At 43.9% G+C, this 24,804-nt stretch overlaps 1 protein-coding gene across 1 annotated transcript in view; it reads left to right on the forward strand.

The window, feature by feature from the left end:
• Nucleotides 1–24,804, forward strand: part of LOC106576258 (protein capicua homolog) — a 64,480-nt gene that overhangs the window by 23,629 nt on the left and 16,047 nt on the right. Inside the window, 6 exon segments of the mRNA XM_045700547.1 lie at nucleotides 15,179–15,328; nucleotides 15,486–15,651; nucleotides 23,669–23,777; nucleotides 23,940–24,122; nucleotides 24,265–24,403; nucleotides 24,598–24,776. Of these exon segments, the coding sequence (XP_045556503.1) occupies nucleotides 15,179–15,328; nucleotides 15,486–15,651; nucleotides 23,669–23,777; nucleotides 23,940–24,122; nucleotides 24,265–24,403; nucleotides 24,598–24,776 (926 nt within the window).

Genomic DNA, 24,804 nt, shown 5'->3' on the forward strand with positions numbered 1-24,804 from the left:
ACTCACTTATACACACACACCCAACACAGGGCACTCACTTATACACACACACCCAATACAGGGCATTCACTTATACACACACACCCAACACAGGGCACTCACTTATACACACACACACCCAACACAGGGCACTCACTTATACACACACACACCCAACACAGGGCACTCACTTATACACACACACCCAACACAGGGCACTCACTTATACACACACACCCAACACAGGGCGCTCACTTATACACACACACCCAACACAGGGCAATCACTTATACACACACACCAAACACAGGGCACTCACTTATATACACACACACCCAACACAGGGCACTCACTTATACACACACACCCAACACAGGGCACTCACTTATATACACACACACCCAACACAGGGCACTCACTTATACACACACACACCCAACACAGGGCACACACTTATACACACACACCCAACACAGGGCACTCACTTATATACACACCCAACACAGGGCACTCACTTATACACACACACCCAACACAGGTTACTCACTTATACACACACCCAACACAGGGCACTCACTTATACACACACACACCCAACACAGGGCACTCACTTATACACACACCCAACACAGGGCACTCACTTATACACACACACCCAACACAGGGCACTCACTTATACACACACACCCAACACAGGGCACTCACTTATACACACACACTCAGGAAAAGCAACTGGAGACCCATCTCTTCCCCTCTCCTTTCTCTGTTTCACTCTGTCTTTCCCAAACCACAAAAAGCTCCCATTCTCCATGTTAACCCTTCGCTCCATCGCACTGCAGTCTCCTCCTCTCCCTCTCGCAATCCTGGTCTACCCGGATACAGATCCCCAGGAATAACAACCCCCCTCCCCCCTTTACGTAACACTTAAAGCCCCGCACTGGCTCCCAGACCATGGTAACAGACTACCACACATCTGGATAGACTAACACTCATTCATATCATGATAGTTATATTACCATGTATATATAGTCAAATACACAAGGGCAAGCTTATGCGTCACTATTGTACTTCATAAAACATATATTTTTTTTGGGGGGGGGGGTCTAAAAAGTACATTTTTAATGTTCCTCTGAAGTACAGGTGCTCTCCAACCTAAGTTAGACTTAGCTTTACTTTAGGAGAGGAGTTTTTATTTTAGGGAGGTCGAACATCTATCTTCCCGCTCTCCTCCTCTCTCTCCTGCTCGAGTGTTTTCCCAGGCTGTCTGGCATGGCTCTATCCGTCTGCTGGTGCTTTATCTGCTGGCTCATACTGCCTCCAGGTGGACAAACACACACATTACATCTCAGCCACGGAACAGGGACAGGGGACGATGGTGCACCTAGACGCTGATCTGGAGTCAGTTTGGTGTGTTCCCCCCTATAATGGTTAAGGTTAGGATTTGACAATGTTGAGTTGATCCTAGATCAGTGGCTAGGGAGTGGGAACAGGAGAAGTACTGTGCTCTGGAACAGGGTAATGCTCAGTGTTAGTGCGCATGTGTCCTGTGTCTGAAAATAACAGACGATAAAGAGCTCGACTGTCGATGGTGGATATGTGTGTACCGAAGAACACTGAGCATCTCTTGTACCCATGTCCATGATTTGTCTGAGCAGGCTGGATCACACACTGAAACACACACCGCTCATGGTCTCAGGAAAGCTTCAGGATGGCGTGACGCACAATAGTTCTGCCTTTTTACAGAAGCCGAATTCCATGATTTGATTACTCAGGAAAAGATGACATCATAGCGCTCTGTCTCTAGGGAAGACACAGAGGCAAGGTGGAGGGTGGGGTGTGTTGTGGTGCATTCAGGGGGCCGTTGTCTCCACAAGTGACATGGGGACCTGTGCCCAACATGGCTGTTACCGTGGTAACTGTGGAGGGTGGAGAATCGAGTTATAATTGGATAGAGCAAATGATTGGTAGGAGGAAGGAGAGAGAGGGGGAGAGATGGATTTGGGGAGTGGGAGAAAGAGGCGAGAGAGAGAGAGACTGTGGCGAGCCCCTATATGTGATGCCAGGTGAGAGTGGGAGTCAGGGTGGGTGTTGGAGGGAGAAAGAGGAGAGAGAGAGAGACTGTGGCGTGCCCCTATATGTGATGCCAGGTGAGAGTGGGAGTCAGGGTGGGTGTTGGAGGAAGAAAGAGGAGAGAGAGAGAGACTGTGGCGAGCCCCTATATGTGATGCCAGGTGAGAGTGGGAGTCAGGGTGGGTGTTGGAGGAAGAAAGAGGAGAGAGAGAGAGACTGTGGCGAGCCCCTATATGTGATGCCAGGTGAGAGTGGGAGTCAGGGTGGGTGTTGGAGGAAGAAAGAGGAGAGAGAGAGAGACTGTGGCGAGCCCCTATATGTGATGCCAGGTGAGAGTGGGAGTCAGGGTGGGTGTTGGAGGGAGAAAGAGGAGAGAGAGAGAGACTGTGGCGAGCCCCTATATGTGATGCCAGGTGAGAGTGGGAGTCAGGGTGGGTGTTGGAGGGAGAAAGAGGAGAGAGAGAGAGACTGTGGCGAGCCCCTATATGTGATGCCAGGTGAGAGTGGGAGTCAGGGTGGGTGTTGGAGGGGGCGGAAAGTCAGGGACTTCACGTAGAGCCTCATGTCAGAGAACAGGAAACACCCACAGAGAAACTGGACATAAACACACAGACACACACCCACCCACAGCATAGATAAACACCTCATACAGTGTGAAGATATTCCTGTAGACACAGAGTATTATGCAGTCCCTCAATATGTAGCTTTTGGTTCGATGAGAACAAACTCCTACACAGATACACAGGGCAGAGCTCCACCAATCAGAGCTAAGGGGGTCTCTCTCTTTCCAGATTTTCTGCCTTTAACTTCAACACTCTCCTCTCCATGTCCTTTAACTTCAACACTCTCCTCTCCATGTCCTTTAACTTCAACACTCTCCTCTCCATGTCCTTTAACTTCAACACTCTCCTCTCCATGTCCTTTAACTTCAACACTCTCCTCTCCATGTCCTTTAACTTCAACACTCTCCTCTCCATGTCCTTTAACTTCAACACTCTCCTCTCCATGTCCTTTAACTTCAACACTCTCCTCTCCATGTCCTTTCACTTCAACACTCTCCTCTCCATGTCCTTTAACTTCAACACTCTCCTCTCCATGTCCTTTAACTTCAACACTCTCCTCTCCATGTCCTTTAACTTCAACACTCTCCTCTCCATGTCCTTTAACTTCAACACTCTCCTCTCCATGTCCTTTAACTTCAACACTCTCCTCTCCATGTCCTTTAACTTCAACACTCTCCTCTCCATGTCCTTTAACTTCAACACTCTCCTCTCCATGTCCTTTAACTTCAACACTCTCCTCTCCATGTCCTTTAACTTCAACACTCTCCTCTCCATGTCCTTTAACTTCAACACTCTCCTCTCCATGTCCTTTAACTTCAACACTCTCCTCTCCATGTCCTTTAACTTCAACACTCTCCTCTCCATGTCCTTTAACTTCAACACTCTCCTCTCCATGTCCTTTAACTTCAACACTCTCCTCTCCATGTCCTTTAACTTCAACACTCTCCTCTCCATGTCCTTTAACTTCAACACTCTCCTCTCCATGTCCTTTAACTTCAACACTCTCCTCTCCATGTCCTTTAACTTCAACACTCTCCTCTCCATGTCCTTTAACTTCAACACTCTCCTCTCCATGTCCTTTAACTTCAACACTCTCCTCTCCATGTCCTTTAACTTCAACACTCTCCTCTCCATGTCCTTTAACTTCAACACTCTCCTCTCCATGTCCTTTCATTTTGTCCAGAGGACTAGTGGTTTGTCACTATTCAGTCAAGTCTGCGTGGTGATCTATTAGGTCTCTCAGAGCTAGAGGAGGATTCAGCCCAAGTGATCTCATAATTCTAGGTTTAGTCTATCCTCAATTTAATGGCTTGAATGTCTATTGATAATCTCTTGTATTTCCTGCCTGTTGTTCTGTGATCTGTCTGCACCCGCGTGCTGTTTCATTTGTTCCTACCCGACATTCTTTCCTACCAAACAGAAATGTGTGTCACATAGCCTACATAACAAAATGACTGTTGTTTAACTTGCATATGTTAAAGCCCCCATGCAGTCTTTTTATTTTTATATCATCACTGTGGGCCCAATTCAGACATAGGAAATGTATACCTTTCCTACGCACGCCTTTCCTACGCACTCTCAGTAGTTGGTATTCACACTTACCTTATGCCAGGTACATAACAGGCTTTGCTGGCTTGGTTTCCTTGCACTGCCCGCGCTGAATACATTTTATTCAACCGCTGAAAACCCACCCACTTGCCAGCCAACAGATTTTTTTGTTGAGTTTTGATTCAATTTATCTAAAGCCATTCCTTTAAATGTGGCACCTTTAATTAGAATTGTCTCGACAGACTATATGGAGCGAACAGTTTAGATTATTAGGGATCAATGAAAGAAAGACATGAAAATACGTGTATATTCATCTCTGGTTCATCAGATATATGATCTTGTAGATTATTTAGGGTTAGGAAAGCATTTATAAACTCGTAAAAAACAGGCTTGTAGAGGCTTTACGCACAAAATATACCGAACAAAAATATAAAACGCAATCATTTCAAAGGTTTTACTGAGTTACAGTTCATAGAAGAAAATCTGTTAATTTAATACATTCATTTGGTCCTAATCTATGGATTTCACATGGCTGGGAATACAGATATGCATCTGTTGGTCACAGATACCTTTAATAAAAAAAGGTAGGAGCGTGGATCAGAAAACCAGTCAGTATCTGGTGTGACCACCATTTGCCTCATGCAGCGCGACACATCTCCTTCACATAGAGTTGATCAGGCTGTTGATTGTGGCCTGCGTTTATATTTTTGTTCAGTGTAGTTTAATAACAGTGTACCTCTCTCCCTCTGTTGCTCTCTGTAGTGGTTTATATGTATTAACATGGTCAGAGCTCAGGGCCGTTTCAAAGCTGTAATCTCTCCCTTTTTTCGTCGAGGTCGGGTCTAATGGCCATTAGTTTAACCGTTCGCTTAATGCCACAGGCTTGGGCATTCCCATGACAGAAACGACTCCCTCAGAGACTGGAGAGAAAATCCCAGCTGAATGGACAACACAATCAATGACAGATTAGACCACTTCAAAGAATAAGGCTGTTTCGACTGCCATTTAAATGTTGATAAAGTGAATCTTTCAACAACAAAAATCCAGAGTTTTTCATTTAAGCAAAAAGGTAGGATGCTGTTGACAGTAGCTGAGAGCAGATACTGTATGTCTGTCGTCTTTCAGTAGTGGTTCTGGAAGGGTTAATATAAGATGTTTACTATGACAACAACATCTGCCTCATCTGAGCTAGTAGCGCTCGCTGTGACCTTATTGGCTGGCTCCCAAAGATCCCTGTGAGATGACTGGCTAGAAGAGGGAGATTAGACCCTCCCTTTATTGTATTTGTGTCTGATTGACAGGTGAACAGACCAGTTAAAATAAAATGTACACTGTGCTGGAGGGTATTAGATACACTATTTGTCATAGTTTAGACTGTGTGTTATGAAGTATGTTATTTGCAGCTATAAGTGAGAATTGTGTGTAGATGTACTGGGCCAACACACTCAATTTGTCATAATGTGTGTATGTTTGCACGTGTTATGAGTTTTCTATTAGCAGCAGTATTTAGTGATAAATGATATGTAGACATCTATAGGCAACCTTTTATCCAGTAATAGGAGTTGCAGTCAGTACCCTTAGTAGTTGATTTGTGTGTGTGTGTGTGTGTGTGTGTGTGTGTGTGTGTGTGTGTGTGTGTGTGTGTGTGTGTGTGTGTGTGTGTGTGTGTGTGTGTGTGTGTGTGTGTGTGTGTGATCCATCTCCCCCATCTCTGGCCTCTCCACCCTTCCTCCCATAAGAGAAGTTCTGTTTTCCCTCCCTCTCTCCTCCCCTTTACACAGAATGACTGTTGGTCTATTTTTACACTGATACTCTCTCCTCCCCTTTACACAGAATGACTGTTGGTCTATTTTTACACTGATACTCTCTCCTCCCCTTTAAACAGAATGACTGTTGGTCTATTTTTACACTGATACTCTCTCCTCCCCTTTACACAGAATGACTGTTGGTCTATTTTTACACTGATACTCTCTCCTCCCCTTTAAACAGAATGACTGTTGGTCTATTTTTACACTGATAATCTCTCCTCCCCTTTAAACAGAATGACTGTTGGTCTATTTTTACACTGATACTCTCTCCTCCCCTTTAAACAGAATGACTGTTGGTCTATTTTTACACTGATACTCTCTCCTCCCCTTTACACAGAATGACTGTTGGTCTATTTTTACACTGATACTCTCTCCTCCCCTTTACACAGAATGACTGTTGGTCTATTTTTACACTGATACTCTCTCCTCCCCTTTAAACAGAATGACTGTTGGTCTATTTTTACACTGATACTCTCTCCTCCCCTCTACACAGAATGACTGTTGGTCTATTTTTACACTGATACTCTCTCCTCCCCTTTACACAGAATGACTGTTTGTCTATTTTTACACTGATACTCTCTCCTCCCCTTTACACAGAATGACTGTTGGTCTATTTTTACACTGATACTCTCTCCTCCCCTTTAAACAGAATGACTGTTGGTCTATTTTTACACTGATACTCTCTCCTCCCCTTTACACAGAATGACTGTTGGTCTATTTTTACACTGATACTCTCTCCTCCCCTTTAAACAGAATGACTGTTGGTCTATTTTTACACTGATACTCTCTCCTCCCCTCTACACAGAATGACTGTTGGTCTATTTTTACACTGATACTCTCTCCTCCCCTTTACACAGAATGACTGTTGGTCTATTTTTACACTGATACTCTCTCCTCCCCTCTACACAGAATGACTGTTGGTCTATTTTTACACTGATACTCTCTCCTCCCCTCTACACAGAATGACTGTTGGTCTATTTTTACACTGATACTCTCTCCTCCCCTCTACACAGAATGACTGTTGGTCTATTTTTACACTGATACTCTCTCCTCCCCTTTACACAGAATGACTGTTGGTCTATTTTTACACTGATACTCTCTCCTCCCCTCTACACAGAATGACTGTTGGTCTATTTTTACACTGATACTCTCTCCTCCCCTTTACACAGAATGCCTGTTGGTCTATTTTTACACTGATACTCTCTCCTCCCCTTTACACAGAATGACTGTTGGTCTATTTTTACACTGATACTCTCTCCTCCCCTTTACACAGAATGACTGTTGGTCTATTTTTACACTTATACTCTCTCCTCCCCTTTACACAGAATGACTGTTGGTCTATTTTTACACTGATACTCTCTCCTCCCCTTTAAACAGAATGACTGTTGGTCTATTTTTACACTGATACTCTCTCCTCCCCTTTAAACAGAATGACTGTTGGTCTATTTTTACACTTATACTCTCTCCTCCCCTTTACACAGAATGACTGTTGGTCTATTTTTACACTGATACTCTCTCCTCCCCTCTACACAGAATGACTGTTGGTCTATTTTTACACTTATACTCTCTCCTCCCCTTTACACAGAATGACTGTTGGTCTATTTTTACACTGATACTCTCTCCTCCCCTTTAAACAGAATGACTGTTGGTCTATTTTTACACTTATACTCTCTCCTCCCCTTTACACAGAATGACTGTTGGTCTATTTTTACACTGATACTCTCTCCTCCCCTTTACACAGAATGACTGTTGGTCTATTTTTACACTGATACTCTCTCCTCCCCTTTACACAGAATGACTGTTGGTCTATTTTTACACTGATACTCTCTCCTCCCCTCTACACAGAATGACTGTTGGTCTATTTTTACACTGATACTCTCTCCTCCCCTCTACACAGAATGACTGTTGGTCTATTTTTACACTGATACTCTCTCCTCCCCTCTACACAGAATGACTGTTGGTCTATTTTTACACTGATACTCTCTCCTCCCCTCTACACAGAATGACTGTTGGTCTATTTTTACACTGATACTCTCTCCTCCCCTTTACACAGAATGCCTGTTGGTCTATTTTTACACTGATACTCTCTCCTCCCCTTTACACAGAATGACTGTTGGTCTATTTTTACACTGATACTCTCTCCTCCCCTTTACACAGAATGACTGTTGGTCTATTTTTACACTGATACTCTCTCCTCCCCTTTACACAGAATGACTGTTGGTCTATTTTTACACTGATACTCTCTCCTCCCCTTTAAACAGAATGACTGTTGGTCTATTTTTACACTGATACTCTCTCCTCCCCTTTAAACAGAATGACTGTTGGTCTATTTTTACACTTATACTCTCTCCTCCCCTTTACACAGAATGACTGTTGGTCTATTTTTACACTGATACTCTCTCCTCCCCTCTACACAGAGTGACTGTTGGTCTATTTTTACACTGATACTCTCTCCTCCCCTTTACACAGAATGACTGTTGGTCTATTTTTACACTGATACTCTCTCCTCCCCTCTACACAGAGTGACTGTTGGTCTATTTTTACACTGATACCCTCGCCTCCCCTTTACACAGAATGACTGTTGGTCTATTTTTACACTGATACTCTCTCCTCACCTTTACACAGAATGACTGTTGGTCTATTTTTACACTGATACTCTCTCCTCCCTCTTCTATTCCCACCCATTTTTCCCTGTTTCTAAAACCTCCACCACTCATTTTCTTTCTCAGTCCTGGTTTGTGTGTAAGTGCGACTGCGTATGTGTGTACAGGTGTGCATGTGTCTGTCAGAAAGCGTGTGCTTGTTGTGTGTGCACATGATGTATGTGCTCAACATATACACACACACATTTAAAAGTCAGTCTGGGGGATGTTAAGCTGCACTATGGAAACATTTACAAAATAGATTTTCTGGGATTGAATGGGCTTTTTATGGTGGAAAATGACATCATTGCTCGCCTCCCCTCTCCGTCTCTGACTAATGACACGGAAAATGAGAGAAACGCTCCACAAACAACTCAATAATTTACCACTCAGTTTACATGCCAGTGTGTGTGCCAACCACACATAGCAGGGTGTGTGTGTGTGTCTGTGGCGTACACATGTGGTTAAATAACATGTTGGAATAGAGTGAATAAGGGTCCAACCATCTGATTTCATCGTTCCACAACCATTAGGCTACTTGTAATACTGCTCATGACTACCATTATGTAGAACTACTGCTGCTGCCTGTACTGGCTATCTAAAACACAATGGTAGTGGAGCAATTAGTTGAAGAAGTAGTAGAATAGTAGTCTAGTTGGTTCCTCTAAGCTTCTCTAATGCTGCTAATTACTCATTACCAATACTGTCTCTTTTTAACCTTCCTGTAATTCAGTCACATGGTGAGTGTGTATGGACTGCTGAGTCATAAAACACATGGCTGAGCACTGAGCAGCAGTTATAACATCAGAGAGTAGGCTACATTAGATGATGCTAGATGACTGGTTGATGTTATTACACTGTAATAACCCTACAGACTCAGAGGATAAATGACCTGATTCCTGGAATGTGGAAGGGAATTGTCTGGAAATATTATTAATGCATTTAATAACAAAAAGCCCAAAGATACAGATAGTGTGGTCTCACAGGCTTCACCGGGTTGTCACTAGTTGCCACAGCCACAAAGTCATAAACCCTGCCTATTTCTACAATTGATCTTCTTAAAATGTGATTTTAAACCTAACTCTAACCTTAGTGGAACTGACAGCATTTTAGCAACATGACATTTTATTTTAAAAATCAGTTCATATACACCCCCAGGAAGAATATTACACTTTTTTATTTATTATTCTAAGTGAGCACTTAGATATGGTAATTTTCATGTTTTCATAAATTAATAGAATGTTTGGGAACGATGTATAGTAAGGCATTTGTGAAAATTCTATAGCAATATAGAGTGGGAAAGCGGCCATGCGTTTGGACAATTAATAGACACTGCAGTGAATAAAACCTAATAAAAACATACAGTACCAGTCAAACGTTTGGATACACCTACTCATTCCAAAATATTTGTACTATTTTCTAAATTGTAGAATAATAGGGAAGACCTCAAAACTATGAAATAACACATATGGAATCATGTAGTAACCAAAAAAGTGTTAAACAAACCAAAATATATTTTATATTTGAGATTCTTCAAAGTAGCCACCCTTTGCCTTGATGATAGCTTTGCACACTCTTGGCATTCTCTAAACCAGCTTCTTGAGGAATGCTTTTCCAACAGTCTTGAAGGAGTTCCCACATATGCTGAGCACTTGTTGGCTGCTTTTCCTTCACTCTGCAGTCCCCACCCAAGCTAACTGGCTAGCTTGCCACTTCCAGACACAAATGAGAGAACACCTCACTCTGCCTATTTTAATCACCCTAGCAGAGTTGCTTAGGCTGTTTACAAGTTATCTAGAGCGTTCTTGACTAACTATTACTTTTTCCCCCTCTACGTTTACTGACACCGGTCATATTCAGCGGATGTTGTGCGTTCGTAAATTCATCAGTTATTCTGTGCTCTGGCACACTCAGACAAGAGTGCTCAGAAATCAAAGTAAAGGGGGATACCTAGTCAGTTGTACAGCTTAATGCATTCAACTGAAATGCGTTTTCCACATTTAACCCAACCCCTCTGAATCAGAGAGGTGCGGGGGAATGCCATAATCGACATCCACATCTTCGGCGCCCGGGGGACAGTGGGTTAACTGCCTTGTTCAGGGGCAGAACGACAGATTTTTACCTTGTCAGCTCGGGGATTCGATCTTGCAACCTTTCAGTTACTGGCCCAACACTCTAACCACTAGGCTAGCTAGATAGCAGCCGGAGTGAATTTGCGAACGCAAGAGATATGCTAGCTAACTGGATGACAGTCATTCAAGTTCTTGCTAGCTAACCAAATGACACCTGCATCTCTAGCTGTGAAAAGCCACTGAAAACCGGAAAAACGATGAGGGGAAAAAGTCACTCACCCACTCCTCCAATGGCATGACATGACATCTTCCTAGCAGCTAGCTAGTTAGCTAACATTAGGCTCTGTGTTTTTAGATTGCTACATAAATAGATACGCTAGTCTATTAGCCACGTTATGACTGACTTGTGATCATTACCCTTGCTAGTTTGATTGTATTGACATACCAGCCTTAGTTACATTTGTCAGTTTTTGTCCAATATATTGAGTCATTGAAACTAAAACAGTGCTTCCCGAATGGAGGCAGCAAACAATGTACCAGGCCAGCTGTGATTTTCAACCTGATAGCAATATGTTTTGGACTACCAAGAAGTGTATTAGTGAATTATAATCATGCATTGAACTGTATCCATCTATTCTGCCAACAATGCCTTAGTGTACCTCATGGAATGTTGAGTCAAATAGAACCTATTTTTAAAACCTTTTATAAAAGTTGTTTTTTTGTAGCATAAACTTGGAATTTTATATTTTTAACTGATACGATTGTCTGTTTGTTTCATATCTAGAAAGTAGTTAAAACACTTGTCATTTGCACTTTAACCACACTGCTAACCTTGCCTAACCTTAACCTTAAATTAAGACCAAAAAGCAAATGTTTGTTTTCACACATTTTTACCAGTGCCAATTTTGACTTTGTGGCTGTGCTATCTAGTGGAAACTGCTTCACAGCTACACTTCAAAGAGTTTGATTTCTAGAGCGCCCCCTATGCAGATGGACGAAGTCGGTACTGCACGTCGTTTTTTACTATTTTTGGTGAGAGGGACCTTATTTAAACTTCTGTCAAGCGATTGTTGTCCTCCATCTGAGTGTCTCTGTTCGATTTGCTTGCTCTGCAATCAATCTAGCATACTACCTAAAATAGACCAATGGGGATGGGACATGGGCGGGATTATGTAAAGTAATTATTGCGGTATGAGGCAGGTTGGGCAATTTGGGCTTTGTAGCCAATAAATGAACGCCAGATACGTCACGGTGGTATTGAATAACAACAGCCAATACGAAGTCATGTCCCAATTTTATATGTTATTTTTTAGGAGCTCTATTTCATTGCAGCTATCAGTGACTGACTGATCGAGTGAGATTTGCATATGACTGACATTCCAGTGCATATTTGAACCAATCAGCCGTCACGGCGGCGGGATGACAGGGGGCTGCCTTGACCAATGGCGGAGCTTAGATTAAGAGAAAAGGGCGGGGCACGGTTGGGCGAGGTTGACACACTGAAAGAGCGAGACGGGGCAGCCTAGTTTACAACAAGAGGAACAGGGAGGGAAAAAGAAAGGGCCAGACGAAGCCAAAGAGGAGAAATCGTGGGGAAGAGAGATGAGCTAAAGTGAGGAGATGTTATGATACGATAACTTTTCTACTACAAATACCTGCCGAGTTGACGGACAGGAGTGGGCGCGCGCGAAGTGATCTGCTGCAGGCGGAGATCGCGCCGGACCTCGAGCTGCTATTTCTATAAAGCCCCCGATTCAACGGATCTGTGTCAGAGCATCACCGGCTGGCCTCTCGCTTGGGTTTCCTGCCTTTGAGCTCAAACCTGTCGTTTTCTTTGGTCCAAGGGGAGCAGCAACCAACACAGAACAGTGCTGTGGTCTCGCCCCACCTTCTGTCATTGGGGTCCGAGTTATCACCATCGCTGCTGCTCATGACTGCGTTGGAGTGAAATACTTCTGCCAACTGTATTTTCAGTCTATTACCTTTTTGAGACGTTGATAGATACGAGGCAGGGGTGTGTGTGGGAGCCAACTGAGGCCAAGGTGGTGTTTAAAAAAATATTAACGTTAGTGGGGTAGCGCATATGTGGCTAGCTTGCAAAAAAAAAAAAAAATAGGTATTTGGATTTAACCAGCAACTGGAGAGCCAGTGGGACATGGGAAATGGATGACCAGTTTTACGCACACCTGCATATGATCCGCCTTGTGTGGTAGAAAGTTCATTGATGGTGAATACGATTTCACGTTACTTTACATTTTGAATATGAGTTTGTGCCAAAGCAATAGAATATCAATGTTGGATGCTGACAGTGTTTGTAAACCATACGGCTAAACAGGCAGGTGGCTAACGGTTTTTGGAGTAAAAAATGCAGGCGTATTCAGACAGGTTTTTGTCAATTTAGCTACCATCTTATAGATCTAGCAGTCATTGTTCCTCAAATAATTTAAGTGGTTTCATGGTGTGAAGAAAAACAATAGTAACAGACCTTTGTTGTTGTGTAAAGGAAGGGTAGTGACATGAGGACAACAACTGCGTTTCTTTGACTGCTTTCTGTTTCTGTTCTGCGGGTGCAGGGCCAGGGGCGTTCCGGAGGGTACGGTGTTATTTGGACCGGTGCACATGAGGCTCGTGTTGCCTTCTCGAGTTGAACCTTTCGGCTGTATTTTGAAGTAGCACAGGTTATTTTGACTGACAATTGCAGTGCTACTTGAGTCAATGTAGACTGCAATAAACCCCGCCTGTGGTGGCCAGCTAACGTAAGATAAACAATTGGGGTTGTCACTTGTCCTCCAAAGTTCAGCAAGAACATCCAAAGTAAACGCATGATGTTGCTGAACATAGTTTGACGGCAAATAGCTGCTGCTAGCCTGTGTTAATTCAGCTAACTAGTAGTTGTGTATAACGTTACACACGGTCCGATGCATTTGATTGATAGATTCAGACAGATACAAATCCTTTCAATTAACAAATCTAGCAGGATGATGAATTTGATAGCTTTGTCATTTTGAACATTTGCATAACAACTAGCTAGCCAGCTTGCTATCCACTGCTAGCAATTCACGTTAGCTAGCTTGGACGACACTGTCAGACATTCTTGGTCGACTACATGCAATACATCGAATACTCCGGAGATCGTTTCTGCCCTAAACAATTTGCTAGCCTTTCGTACCATTTGTACACTGCTAGACTGAAGCGAGTACGTGTAGAGACAAGTTGAACACGGCCGCGCGGATAGCGTATGTCTCGGACTGATGCGCCAATTTCCTCCGTGGATGAGGGTGAGGCCTAGTTAACCCATTCATGACCGCAGCACTCCAGTAATGTAAACAAACAGACGAGGGTGCATCAGGGGTTATTAGACCAAGAGGAGTACATACGTCTCCGATGATATTTAACGTATTGTCGTATCTTCTGGATCCTGTTGCAACCTGTGACTACTGACTAGTTGGCAATCTATTTTACATTGTGTTATTCACCGTATTTCATTTTCTGCACTGGGGAAATTGAATTGTTATCGTCAATGCGCGTGAACAAATAGGCTGCTCGCAGAGAATGCGGCATTCTGAAAAGATGAACGGGTGAGCTGGTCTCATGTTGTTGACCGATACGCCTGGCACTTTATTTTAATCAGAAATCAACATTTCCAGATATCTGTACGCCACCGGATAAATCATAATAGCAGTGCGCCTATTGCAGTGAAAGTTGTGCGTGATGATGCCAATCTGAAGATAAGCGTCAGATGCAGGCACCGTCGAGGACTGTTGCCATCCACTATACGATCTTGGATCACTGATGAATTTTTCAACACATGGATTTTTATCTGACGTTGTAATGGGACGTTTTTAAGGACCCTTTTTAATTGAGACTCGTTTTTGGAAAAACACCATAAAGGACTCTTTTCAACCATGTATTCATCCGAGAGCCCACAATACCTCCGTCAAGGACTGAGCATGTTTGGTCAGTCATGGTCATTTACTACTTCTGTGTGTTTTTCATATTTGTCTCCAGCACTATTTTGAATATTGTAGCAGTTTGAATTTGCAGTGAGATATACAGGTCTTTCTCATGGCTGATTGATACTCACATAGATCAGCTACCTGCTGGTGAGTTTCCAGAGGTGTCCCATATGGGGAGCAGCAACAGCCATGAGTATATACCTGAGGCTAATTAGTTAAGCCAGTGAGCCACTGGTTCTGGGAAGATGAGCCTTTGATAGTCACTTCTTGGCCATTCTAGAAAAGTGTTCATATTGTCACAAATAAACTATTAGCACGTGTACAGGCTAACAACAATATGTTCCCAAAATCTGGAAATAGAATCTTGTATACATGAAAGTTGAGATTTTATAAAAATATGTTTAAGCTAGCTTACTATGTGGAGTGCATTGTCTGGACGTATTGTGAGTCCATAAACTGTTGCTCAAAAATAATATTCACTGACTGGATTACACTGAATAAAAGGAGTAGGCCTAACCATTTCTTTGTATTTTTTTGCAGTCTGGACCAACGTGGAACCCCGGTCAGTTCCTGTGTTTCCCTGGCATTCATTGGTCCCTTTCCTGGCACCAACCCAGTCAGATGCCTCTACTCAGTCTGGTGAGGGCCAACAACCAATCAATCACCCCCAAGCTGCCAGTCTGAAAACAGGTAGGTTGTGGGTGAAATTCGACCCAAATCCCAGCAAGATTACAATTTCTACCATGATTTCAAACACATGAAACATAATGGATTACGTTACACAAACATTGGTATTACCAGATATTTGAATCATTGCAAAAATGCCCCCTTTTCCTGTCTTTCTCAGAGTCTCAGGGGGGTCCTGTGCTGCTACAGGAGGCCAACGAGTGTCCCACCTCCCTAGAGAGAGGACCCACAACACGGCTGACTCCCTCCACAGACGACCTGGCCCCGGAGAGGGAGGCCGAAAGAGAGAGGCCAGACAGTGAGACTGAGAGTGACGTGGATGACCCGTAAGTGTGTGCGTGCGTGACTGCATATGTGTGTGCGTGTGTGTGTGGACACAAGGGCTAACCCCAATTAGTCAATTGTTTGGTCATTCGGCTGTTGGTCAACCAATATTTTTTTTGTTGAGCAGTAGAAAATATATACAGTACCAGTCAAAAGCTTGGACACACCTACTCATTTCAGGGTTTTTCTTTATGTTTACTAATTTCTACATTGTAAGACGAGTGCGCAAAGCTGTCAAGGCAAAGGGTGGCTACTTTGAAGAATTTCAAATATAAAATATATTTTGATTTGTTTAACACTTTTTTTGGGGGGTTACCACATGATTCCATATGTGTTATTTCATAGCTGTGAGGTCTTCATTATTATTCTACAATGTAGAAAATAGTAAAATAAAAACCCTGTAATGAGTAGGTGTGTCCAACCTTTTGACTGGTACTGTATATATTTATTTATTAAATATGAGACACTTGTCTGATTCGCGCCCATCTCAGTGAACTAATCCATTGCGGAGGATGGCACAGTCCAAGAGGAAGGGGAGTGCTAGGATGCATAATGCACATCTCTACCGCAATTTGTGCACGTTCATTGTTTCATAACTTCATTGTGAGAATTGTTTGTGTGTGATTGTTAGTGTCTATCAATTCCCCATTACATATATCACCAGTAGTAAATTTACCGTTAATTCCTGTAATATCTAATCCATAATGTTTGTTTGGTTACGGTCATTTTTGTTATTGCATTTAATATATTGTTAATCCAGTCTTTTACCGTTCTCATTGGCAGAGTGGACACATTGTTAGCTTACACTACCTATACTAAACTTGTGCGAAACAAGTTTTGGTTTATTTCATCCCTTTTACGAGTTTTGCCTTTGTAGTCATTGTCTTTTGTTTGGAGCGCTACTGTCAATGTGGAGTAAGGATGTGTACCTGATTATGCAAAGAAGTGAGACTACAGGCTACCTTGCCTGTGTGCAAATGTAGGCCAATTTGGGGATCTGATAGTATTTCTGATTGGCTTAACGCACCACCACTAATGAGTTGTGGAGCTTCTCAAAGTCATGTTTTCTTCACCTCATCCATTGAGAGTGACAATAGTTCCTCAATGTATTTGAAATATGTTTCCAGCTCTCTCCCTTTCGATAACCACTCAGCGTGAAAAGGGAAAATATCATGCTCTGATCCAGTGGAAACGTCATGAAATAGTCCTACCCGATGAGCTCTTATAGCCTACGGTCTGTCCCGAGCTCACTGGAGCGAAACTCTGAGGGTCCAGAATATTTGATACGATGTTTCAAGTTTGTTAGCATGAGCTTTGGGCTGACACAAGTTGATACAATGTTCCAAGTTCCTTGCAGACAGGCCATGTATAGCCAATGTGATTTATAGGATATTTATTTTTCTAAGGATATTTTCTACCTGGAGGTTCCATTGTTTTTATTTGTTGGCTTTATGTAGGCTATTTTTACATAGTTGTAGTACTCGAGACCGGTCTTGAGTCCAGTCTCGAGACCACATATTGAGTGTTTTGGTCTTCTCTACATGTTGGTCACATTTGTACTCGGTCTTGACTCTGTCTTGGACAGTGAGGACTCATCATTTCTTCCCAGAAAACTCCTAATTATCAGCTTCCATTCAGTCAGTACATAGAACCGCTTCTCCAGGCCAAATATATACACTCCTTTCTTGAAACATGAATATCTTAACAGCCTTTTTATCTATTATAGACAGGTTAGTACAGTGGTGAACCTATAGGCCATGTGTGTGTGTGTGTGTGTGTGTGTGTGTGTGTGTGTGAGTGACAGGTTAGTACAGTGGTGAACCTATAGGCCATCAGTGTGTGTGTGTGACAGGTTAGTACAGTGGTGAACCTATAGGCCATCAGTGTGTGTGTGTGACAGGTTAGTACAGTGGTGAACCTATAGGTCTTCAGTGTGTGACAGGTTAGTACAGTGGTGAACCTATAGGCCATCAGTGTGTGACAGGTTAGTACAGTGGTGAACCTATAGACCTTCAGTGTGTGACAGGTTAGTAGAGTGGTGAACCTATAGGCCATCAGTGTGTGACAGGTTAGAACAGTGGTGAACCTATAGGCCATCAGTGTGTGACAGGTTAGTACAGTGGTGAACCTATAGGCCATCAGTGTGTGACAGGTTAGTACAGTGGTGAACCTATAGGTCTTCAGTGTGTGACAGGTTAGTACAGTGGTGAACCTATAGGTCTTCAGTGTGTGACAGGTTAGTACAGTGGTGAACCTATAGGTCTTCAGTGTGGTGTGGGGTGTGTGACAGGTTAGTACAGTGGTGAACCTATAGGCCATCAGTGTGTGTGTGTGACAGGTTAGTACAGTGGTGAACCTATAGGCCATCAGTGTGTGTGTGACAGGTTAGTACAGTGGTGAACCTATAGACCTTCAGTGTGTGACAGGTTAGTAGAGTGGTGAACCTATAGACCTTCAGTGTGTGACAGGTTAGTAGAGTGGTGAACCTATAGGCCATCAGTGTGTGACAGGTTAGAACAGTGGTGAACCTATAGGTCATCAGTGTGTGACAGGTTAGTACAGTGGTGAACCTATAGGTCTTCAGTGTGTGACAGGTTAGTACAGTGGTGAACCTATAGGTCTTCAGTGTGTGACAGGTTAGTACAGTGGTGAACCTATAGGCCATCAGTGTGTGTGTGACAGGTTAGTACAGTGGTGAACCTATAGACCATCAGTGTGTGTGTGACAGGTTAGTACAGTGGTGAACCTATAGGTCTTCAGTGTGTGACAGGTTAGTACAGTGGTGAACCTATAGGTGTGACAGGTTAGTACAGTGGTGAACCTATAGGTCTTCAGTGTGTGACAGGTTAGTACAGTGGTGAACCTATAGGCCATCAGTGTGTGACAGGTTAGTACAGTGGTGAACCTATAGGTGTGACAGGTTAGTACAGTGGTGAACCTATAGACCATCAGTGTGTGACAGGTTAGTACAGTGGTGAACCTATAGGCCATCAGTGTGTGTGTGACAGGTTAGTACAGTGGTGAACCTATAGGCCATCAGTGTGTGACAGGTTAGTACAGTGGTGAACCTATAGGCCATCAGTGTGTGTGTGACAGGTTAGTACAGTGGTGAACCTATAGGCCATCAGTGTGTGTGTGACAGGTTAGTACAGTGGTGAACCTATAGGCCTTCAGTGTGTGACAGGTTAGTACAGTGGTGAACCTATAGGTGTGACAGGTTAGTACAGTGGTGAACCTATAGGTCTTCAGTGTGTGACAGGTTAGTACAGTGGTGAACCTATAGGGGTGTGACAGGTTAGTACAGTGGTGAACCTATAGGTTCAGGTGTGACAGGTTAGTACAGTGGTGAACCTATAGGCCTTCAGTGTGTGACAGGTTAGTACAGTGGTGAACCTATAGGCCTTCAGTGTGTGACAGGTTAGTACAGTGGTGAACCTATAGGCCATCAGTGTGTGTGTGACAGGTTAGTACAGTGGTGAACCTATAGGTCATCAGTGTGTGACAGGTTAGTACAGTGGTGAACCTATAGGTCATCAGTGTGTGACAGGTTAGTACAGTGGTGAACCTATAGGCCATCAGTGTGTGACAGGTTAGTACAGTGCTGAAGCTATAGGCCATCAGCGTGTGACAGGTTTGTGATTCTGAAAGGAGATGAACCCTAATACCAGCACACTCATGTAGGAGAGTGAACTTTTTGTAAAACCCAAAGGGCCAGTGGTGTAGGGTATACGCAGGTACAGTATAAACACAAAGGGCCAGTGGTGTAGGGTATACGCAGGTACAGTATAAACACAAAGGGCCAGTGGTGTAGGGTATACGCAGGTACAGTATAAACACAAAGGGCCAGTGGTGTAGGGTATACGCAGGTACAGTAAGTTTAAACACAAAGGGCCAGTGGTGTAGGGTATACGCAGGTACAGTTTAAACACAAAGGGCCAGTGGTGTAGGGTATACGCAGGTACAGTATAAACACAAAGGGCCAGTGGTGTAGGGTATACGCAGGTACAGTTTAAACACAAAGGGCCAGTGGTGTAGGGTATACGCAGGTACAGTATAAACACAAAGGGCCAGTGGTGTAGGGTATACGCAGGTACAGTATAAACACAAAGGGCCAGTGGTGTAGGGTATACGCAGGTACAGTTTAAACACAAAGGGCCAGTGGTGTAGGGTATACGCAGGTACAGTATAAACACAAAGGGCCAGTGGTGTAGGGTATACGCAGGTACAGTTTAAACCCAAAGGGCCAGTGGTGTAGGGTATACGCAGGTACAGTTTAAACACAAAGGGCCAGTGGTGTAGGGTATACGCAGGTACAGTTTAAACCCAAAGGGCCAGTGGTGTAGGGTATACGCAGGTACAGTTTAAACCCAAAGGGCCAGTGGTGTAGGGTATACGCAGGTACAGTATAAACCCAAAGGGCCAGTGGTGTAGGGTATACGCAGGTACAGTTTAAACCCAAAGGGCCAGTGGTGTAGGGTATACGCAGGTACAGTTTAAACACAAAGGGCCAGTGGTGTAGGGTATACGCAGGTACAGTTTAAACCCAAAGGGCCAGTGGTGTAGGGTATACGCAGGTACAGTTTAAACCCAAAGGGCCAGTGGTGTAGGGTAAACGCAGGTACAGTATAAACCCAAAGGGCCAGTGGTGTAGGGTATACGCAGGTACAGTTTAAACACAAAGGGCCAGTGGTGTAGGGTATACGCAGGTACAGTATAAACCCAAAGGGCCAGTGGTGTAGGGTATACGCAGGTACAGTTTAAACACAAAGGGCCAGTGGTGTAGGGTATACGCAGGTACAGTTTAAACACAAAGGGCCAGTGGTGTAGGGTATACGCAGGTACAGTTTAAACACAAAGGGCCAGTGGTGTAGGGTATACGCAGGTACAGTTTAAACCCAAAGGGCCAGTGGTGTAGGGTATACGCAGGTACAGTTTCCCAGTTGGCTTTGCATATACTAACTTCTTAATCCCTGCTGAAGCGTATCAAAGTAGTGTAGTGGAGGTGTACGACTTATCAATTATGAAGTACAATAGAGACATTACGCAGAAAGTAGCCTACAAAATCGCAAAGCAAGTGAAATATATTCACATGCACACAGCCTAGTTTCAATGGAATATCATCTGCAGGCAGTAAGAGTGTGCAGCTTTCCAATGGTTTTGGCATGGAGCAGCTCAGAGAAGAATGACATCGGTAGCTGGTAGGGTAGGAAAGAAGTTTCAACTTACGCTATCTACCAGTAAATGCTAACTAAGGCAACAAAGGATATGCAAACCAGGTATTTACTGAGTTTAGTCAGAGTTGGTTAGTAGGCTATTTGTAATGTGCGGCTGTCATCATGCGCTGTTTGCATCAGGGGCGCAGACATGGATGGGCCTGGGTGGACAGAGGCCCACCCACTGGGGAGCCAAGCCCTGACAGGCCCACCCAATCAGATTGTTGTGGTTTAAGCGTTGTTGTGGACTTACATGCTGACCAGACCGGGCGCGTGCATCCGCGTGTGCCATCGCACGCATGTCGATTATGTCCATCCACCCCAGACGTGATCAGGACACGCAGGTACCCCATTCCAAGGGTATTTTGTGGTTTTTGGTGAATGTGTTCTAATGATTTAAAGTCGCCGTGTTTCAACTGCCTGTAAACACACAGTAAATGAATGATGGCAGGCTCGTGTGGTAAATGGGATGTTTGGCAGGAGCTGGAGGAGCATGGTCGGGTCAGGTTAATTGTTTTATCTTGATCTGTCATATTTAATCAAACAGTGTGTTTAAATGGAAAGGGGGATACCTAGTCAGTACAACTGAATGCATTCAACTGAAATGTGTCTTCCGCATTTCACCCAACCCCTCTGAATCAACATCCACGTCAAGCATCAAACAAGATCAATGCATATAGTTGATTTTATATACACCTTTTAAAATTTAGACCAGTTAATTGGTCGAAAGAACAGATGGCTTTCGGTCGGCCAAGATGTGTTTGGGGCAGTGAGAGTAGAGTGGGTGGCTCCACGCGTCCACTGTGACGTTTTACTATACTCCTACATGTAGAGCAGCATGGGGTTTGAACAACGAGGTGAGGAACAAAAGCATTCCATCTCTGTGCTTTATTACTAGCCATATGAATGGTTATATGAATATACAGGGCGGCAGGTAGCCTAGCGGTTAGAGCGTTGGGCCAGGAACCAGAAGGTTGCTGGTTTGAATATCCGAGCCGACAAGGTGAAAGATTTGTCGCCCTTGAGCAAGGCACTAAACCCATATTAGCTCCAGGGCACTAAACCCATATTAGCTCCAGGGCACTAAACCCATATTAGCTCCAGGGCACTAAACCCATATTAGCTCCAGGGCACTAAACCCATATTAGCTCCAGGGCACTAAACCCATATTAGCTCCAGGGCACTAAACCCATATTAGCTCCAGGGCACTAAACCCATATTAGCTCCAGGGCACTAAACCCATATTAGCTCCAGGGCACTAAACCCATATTAGCTCCAGGGGCGCTGTACTACTATGGCTGACCCTGTAAAACAACACATTTCACTGCACCTATCCGGTGTGTTTGACAATAAAACATCAAACATAACTGAAAAGAATGGCAGTGGCCAGGCTGCTGCTGTCCATTGACTGTTATGAGCTGTCTGCTGAATCCACTGAACTGTCTCTGGGGAGATGAGCCACTTTTCCTGCTCTTTGTGTGTGTGTGAAAGAGTGACAGTTTTATGCAAATCTCTCTCCTTAGACCTACACTCGCCTAGAGAGTTGTTTTTGTCTTTTTTTATGTTCCATGTTTGGTACAGAGGTATGATGCTGGTATGATATATTTATTTATCTCTCACCCACCATTGTGTGTGTGTGTGTGTGTGTGTGTGTGTGTGTGTACAGTTGAAGTCGGAAGTTTACATACACCTTAGCCAAATACATTTAAACTCAGTTTTTCACAATTCCTGACATTTAATCCTAGTAAAAATTCCCTGTCTTGGGTCAGTTAGGATCACCACTTTATTTTAAGAATGTGAAATGTCAGAATAGTAGAGAATTATTTATTTCGGCTTTTATTTCTTTCATCACATTCCCAGTAGGTCAGAAGTTACCATATACTCAATTAGCATTTGGTAGCATTGCCTTTAAATTGTTTAACTTGGGTCAAACGTTTTGGGTAGCCTTCCACAAGCTTCCCACAATAAGTTGTGTGAATTTTGGCCCATTCCTCCTAACAGAGCTGGTGTAACTGAGTCAGGTTTGTAGGCCTCCTTGCTTGCACATGCTTTTTCATTTCTGCCCACAAATTTTCTATAGAATTTAGGTCAGGGCTTTGTGATGGCCACTCCAATACTTTGACTTTGTTGTCCTTAAGCCATTTTGCCACAACTTTGGAAGTATGCTTGGGGTCATTGTTCATTTGGAAGACCCATTTGCGACCAAGCTTTAACTTCCTGACTGATGTCTTGAGATGTTGCTTCAATATATCCACATAATTTTCTTCCCTCATGATGCCATCTATTTTGTGAAGTGCACCAGTCCCTCCTGCAGCAAAGCACACCCACTACATGATGCTGCCACCCCCGTGCTTCACGGTTGGGATGGTGTTCTTCGGCTTGCAAGCCTCCCCATTTTTCCTCTAAACATAACCATGGTCATTATGGCCAAACAGTTCCATTTTTGTTTCATCAGACCAGAGGACATTTTTCCAAAAAGTACAATCTTTGTCCCCATGTGTAGTTGCAAACTGTAGTCTGGCTTTTTTATGGCGGGTTTGGAGCAGTGGCTTCTTCCTTGCTGAGCGGCCTTTCAGGTTATGTTGATATAGGACTCGTTTTACTGTGGTAATAGATACATTTGTACCTGTTTCCTCCAGCATCTTCACAAGGTCCTTTGCTGTTGTTCTGGGATTGATTTGCACTTTTCACACCAAAGTACGTTCATCTCTAGGAGACAGAACACATACATATATATTTTTTTATTAGTTTCAGTCAGAGAGATCTGATGTTGTCATGGTTCTGTCTCCACCTGTCTGTCTCTCAGGTTCTTCCCCAGTGTTCTTCCTGAGCCCTTGTCTGTGACTCCTGTGAAGAGACGCACTCAGTCCCTCAGCGCCCTGCCCAAAGATGGGGACAAGATCAGCCCTAACAAGGTAACCTCTCACCTGTCCCTGGCTCACTCATTTTCTCAATTAATCTCTTACCTTGTCATACATTCCGTTCCTCATATAATCACAGTGTTAAAAGAGGAGAATCCCTGGCAAGGCGCTCTGCTTTCTCTCACCCTCATCTAATCATTCTTTCCTCCCTCTCAGAGGGAGAAGGACCACATCAGGCGGCCCATGAACGCATTCATGATCTTCAGTAAGCGTCATCGAGCGCTGGTGCACCAGAGGCACCCCAACCAGGACAACCGCACGGTTAGCAAGATCCTGGGCGAGTGGTGGTACGCCCTGGGGCCCAAAGAGAAGCAGAAGTATCATGACCTCGCCTTCCAGGTGTTACACACACACACACACACACCAATTTAGTGCAATGGTTTAGTCTGACCTGACTAAGCAGCCAAAAAATGATTGTATTTTGTTTGCTCATCCTCTATATCTCTCTTTTTCTCTCTCTCTCTCTTTCACTCTTTCTCAGGTGAAGGAGGCCCACTTTAAGGCCCACCCAGACTGGAAGTGGTGCAACAAAGACAGGAAGAAGTCTAGTTCTGATGGCCGAGGGCTCCCGGGGCCGGGAGGCAAAGACATTAGAGAAAGGAGCATGTCTGAGACCACCGGTGAGTCACACACTGCTGCTCAATACACCCAAATAAGAGATAACAGAAAAGAAGAGATGTTCATTTCATTGCCAAGGTTTCCTCTGAGCTCTGTCATCACTAAAGCATTATGATTGAATATCTATCTAGCGCTCTCTTTCCTCTCGCTATGCACCACTGTCTCACTCTTCCCCCCCTTACTTTCTCTCTCTCAGAGCCTCATGGTGTGGAGCTGAAAGGGATGGGGTCTGGCCTGCTGGGTGTGTCTGAGCGGAATCCAGGGGAGGGGCATGTAGGTCAGCTACCCCGCCCCCGAGCCTTCTCCCAGAGTGCCGTGCACAGCCTGGAGAGGAGTGAGAGGGGCAACACACAGGCCCTGGCCGAACTGTCACAGGTAAGGCCATGCTACATAATGTTTTCAC

The sequence above is a fragment of the Salmo salar genome, chromosome ssa02 (assembly GCF_905237065.1).
Source record: "Salmo salar chromosome ssa02, Ssal_v3.1, whole genome shotgun sequence".
Lineage (NCBI taxonomy): Eukaryota > Metazoa > Chordata > Actinopteri > Salmoniformes > Salmonidae > Salmo > Salmo salar.